This window comes from Egretta garzetta, unplaced genomic scaffold (genome assembly GCF_000687185.1).
Source record: "Egretta garzetta isolate BGI_Z169 unplaced genomic scaffold, ASM68718v1 scaffold42, whole genome shotgun sequence".
Classification (NCBI taxonomy): Eukaryota; Metazoa; Chordata; class Aves; order Pelecaniformes; family Ardeidae; genus Egretta; species Egretta garzetta.
Genome location: NW_009258782.1, coordinates 1,234,308 through 1,236,919, shown reverse-complemented (window position 1 = coordinate 1,236,919; position 2,612 = coordinate 1,234,308). Strand labels below are relative to the sequence as shown.

The following is a 2,612-nucleotide window of genomic DNA, read 5'->3' as shown; positions in this document are numbered from 1 at the left end:
CGCCGGCACCAGGAGGACTCCGGCTCCGAGCCCAGCGACTACGAGGAGCAGAAGGGGGAGGAAGAAGCTCGGAAAGTCAAAAGCGGCATCCGCCAGCTTCGCCTCTTCAGCGCCGAGGAGTGCGCCAAGATCGAAGCTCGGATCGAGGACGTGGTGTCCCGGGCGGAGAAGGGGCTCTACAAGGAGCACACGGTGGATCGGGCGCCGCTGCGGAACAAGTATTTTTTCGGGGAGGGCTACACCTATGGGTCTCAGCTCCAGAGACGAGGCCCCGGCCAGGAGCGTCTGTACCCGCGGGGGGAGGTGGACGCCATCCCCGAGTGGGTGCACGACCTGGTGATCAGGAAGCTGGTGGAGCACCGGGTGATTCCCGAGGGCTTTGTGAACAGTGCCGTCATCAACGACTACCAGCCGGGGGGCTGCATTGTCTCCCACGTGGCCCCCATCCATATCTTTGAGAGGCCCATCGTCTCCGTCTCCTTCTTCAGCGACTCGGCGCTCTGCTTCGGGTGTAAATTCCAGTTCAAACCCATCAGGGTCTCGGAGCCCGTTCTCTTCCTGCCCGTGAAGAGGGGAAGCGTCACGGTGCTCAGGTAACTCGCCCGCGTTTGCCGAGGCCTCCGCTTAACGTGCCGGGGCTCGGTTGTGTAACGCTAATCACGAGGCACATGGATGCACACCCCGAGAGGGGTGTCCCCCCGCGGGGGCGTATGGGGATTTGGGTGGGTGCCCTCTCCACGGAGCTTGAGGAGAGTCCTGGCGGGAGCGTGCCTGCTTGCGGAGCCGAGCTTTGCCGTAGTTCCTGTAAACGGTTAAAATAACACATCGAGGCACAAAATGGATCCTCTGCCCAAGAGCGGTCAGAGCGGAGCAGCTGGCTGGGACGGGGCTCCTGGGTTTATTCTTAGCTTGGCCGGTGCCTCCCCAACCTGACCTTAAGTGTGGAGAGGAGGTGTGAATGGCCTCCTCTTCCCAGTTTGTGAACTGGGAACGCTAAACCCTCCCCTACCCGATGCCGATGGGGAGACTGGAGTGCAGAGCCCCACGGGACTGTCACTTGGAAGCGCGGTGGGGCGCGGGTGCGAGAAAGGACTTGACGTGCGTTTTTGCAAGCGGGGAGAGAGCTGTGGAGGCGAAATGACCTGCCCAAGGTCACGCAGCCGGTCGGTAGCAAAGCTGGGATTGACACTGGGAAACCCCTGCTTCCTAATCCCTGCCGGCTCCCGGGATGCGCCGGGCGGGCAGAGCAGGCAGGTAAGGGGACAGGGATGGTGTGCACGGGCCGGGGCGTACGGGCCCACCGGTGTCCGGGCCCTGGGGAGGGCGGCTCGACGCCCAGCCCCGGCGCTGCCTGACTCGGTGAGCACCAGTCCCTCGTGTCCCTGAAGGTCAGAGTGCTTCCTGCCAGGAGCAGGGATCGCCCGGACTTTGCCAGCAGTGCTCCAACCTACCAACTGTATCCTCATTTGGGGTGGGTTGGTGGGCTGGTTTGGTGGTTTGTTGGGTTTTGTTTGGGTTTTTTTGTTTTTTGTTTTTTTTTTTTAGACCGGGGAAGGGTCAGGCTGGTTTTCAGGGCTCCCGGGCCGTAACACAATCCCCTGCTTTGGCTTGTAAAGTGATCGCCGCAGGGTTCGGGAAGGAATTTTTCCCCCCCACGTACACGCAGCCTCGCACCGTTGACTAGTGCATCAATAATAAATGCTGAGATCTCGCGTAGCTTTTATCTCGGAAAAGCTGCACAAACATTAACTAATCCGCGCCGTACCCCCGGCGTTAGGTAACTTCTGTGGATTAGCGAGGGATGAGGGAGGCTGCGGAGGGAAACGCGAACGGCGCTGAGGAAATTTTCTCGTTCTCTGGTGGATTGGCCGGGGCAGGGAGGGCACGGTGGGGCGGGTGCAGAGGTCAGGGTGATTTTGTGAAACGGGACCGGGGAGGGGGACCCATCCTGCCCCGCGTGTCCTTTTATCACAGAGCAAGAAGCTCCATCCCCGGGGACGGAGGCTGCCGGGTGCGAAGCAGCCGCTCCGCTCCCTGACTTCTCCTTTTGGACACGAGGAGGGAAACTTTCTACTCTTAATTTTCCTGCTGGTGAGGCGAACCCCTGTGCTGCATTTCTCCAGGGGACCTGGAGTAAACAGTTGTCCTTCCTTTCACAGACAGAGGTGGGGTTTTTGGCGTGGGTTTTTTGTGTTTTGTTTTTTTTTTTTAAGGAGAGTGAGAGTTTTTTCTTGCTTGGAAGCACGGTGGCAGAGCCGTTATCGCAGGGTCAGTCTTGTAGTCAAAGCCGCTAGGAAAACTCCCGTGGCCTTACATCCGAAGGATTGGGACTTCACCGTGGAGGATGGCGGGAGGAGGGAGAGGTGCTTTTCTCTGCTCCAGGACCAGAGTGCAACGTTTTCTTGTCCCAGACTCTTGCTCCTCTCCCAAAACTGCTGGGAAAAGGCAGCTGGCTCAGGGCTCCCAGAACTGGAGCCGGGCTTGGGCTTGCGTGTTGGGGTTGGTGGCCAGCGTCACCTGGGTGCCCTGATCAGTTTACGAACGTGCCTGGAGCAATCCTACAAATCAAAGGAAGGTATCTGTTAACTCTTGACTAGAAGGATTGGTTTTTG

General features: G+C 59.2%; 1 protein-coding gene across 1 annotated transcript in view; it reads left to right on the top strand.

Moving 5' to 3' along the window:
* The window catches only part of LOC104135737 (unconventional myosin-XV), a gene marked incomplete at its 5' end in the record, with an annotated part of 31,329 nt that overhangs the window by 16,129 nt on the left and 12,588 nt on the right, over positions 1-2,612 (top strand). The window contains 1 exon segment of the mRNA XM_035889135.1: positions 1-593. Coding sequence (XP_035745028.1) covers positions 1-593 — 593 coding nt within the window.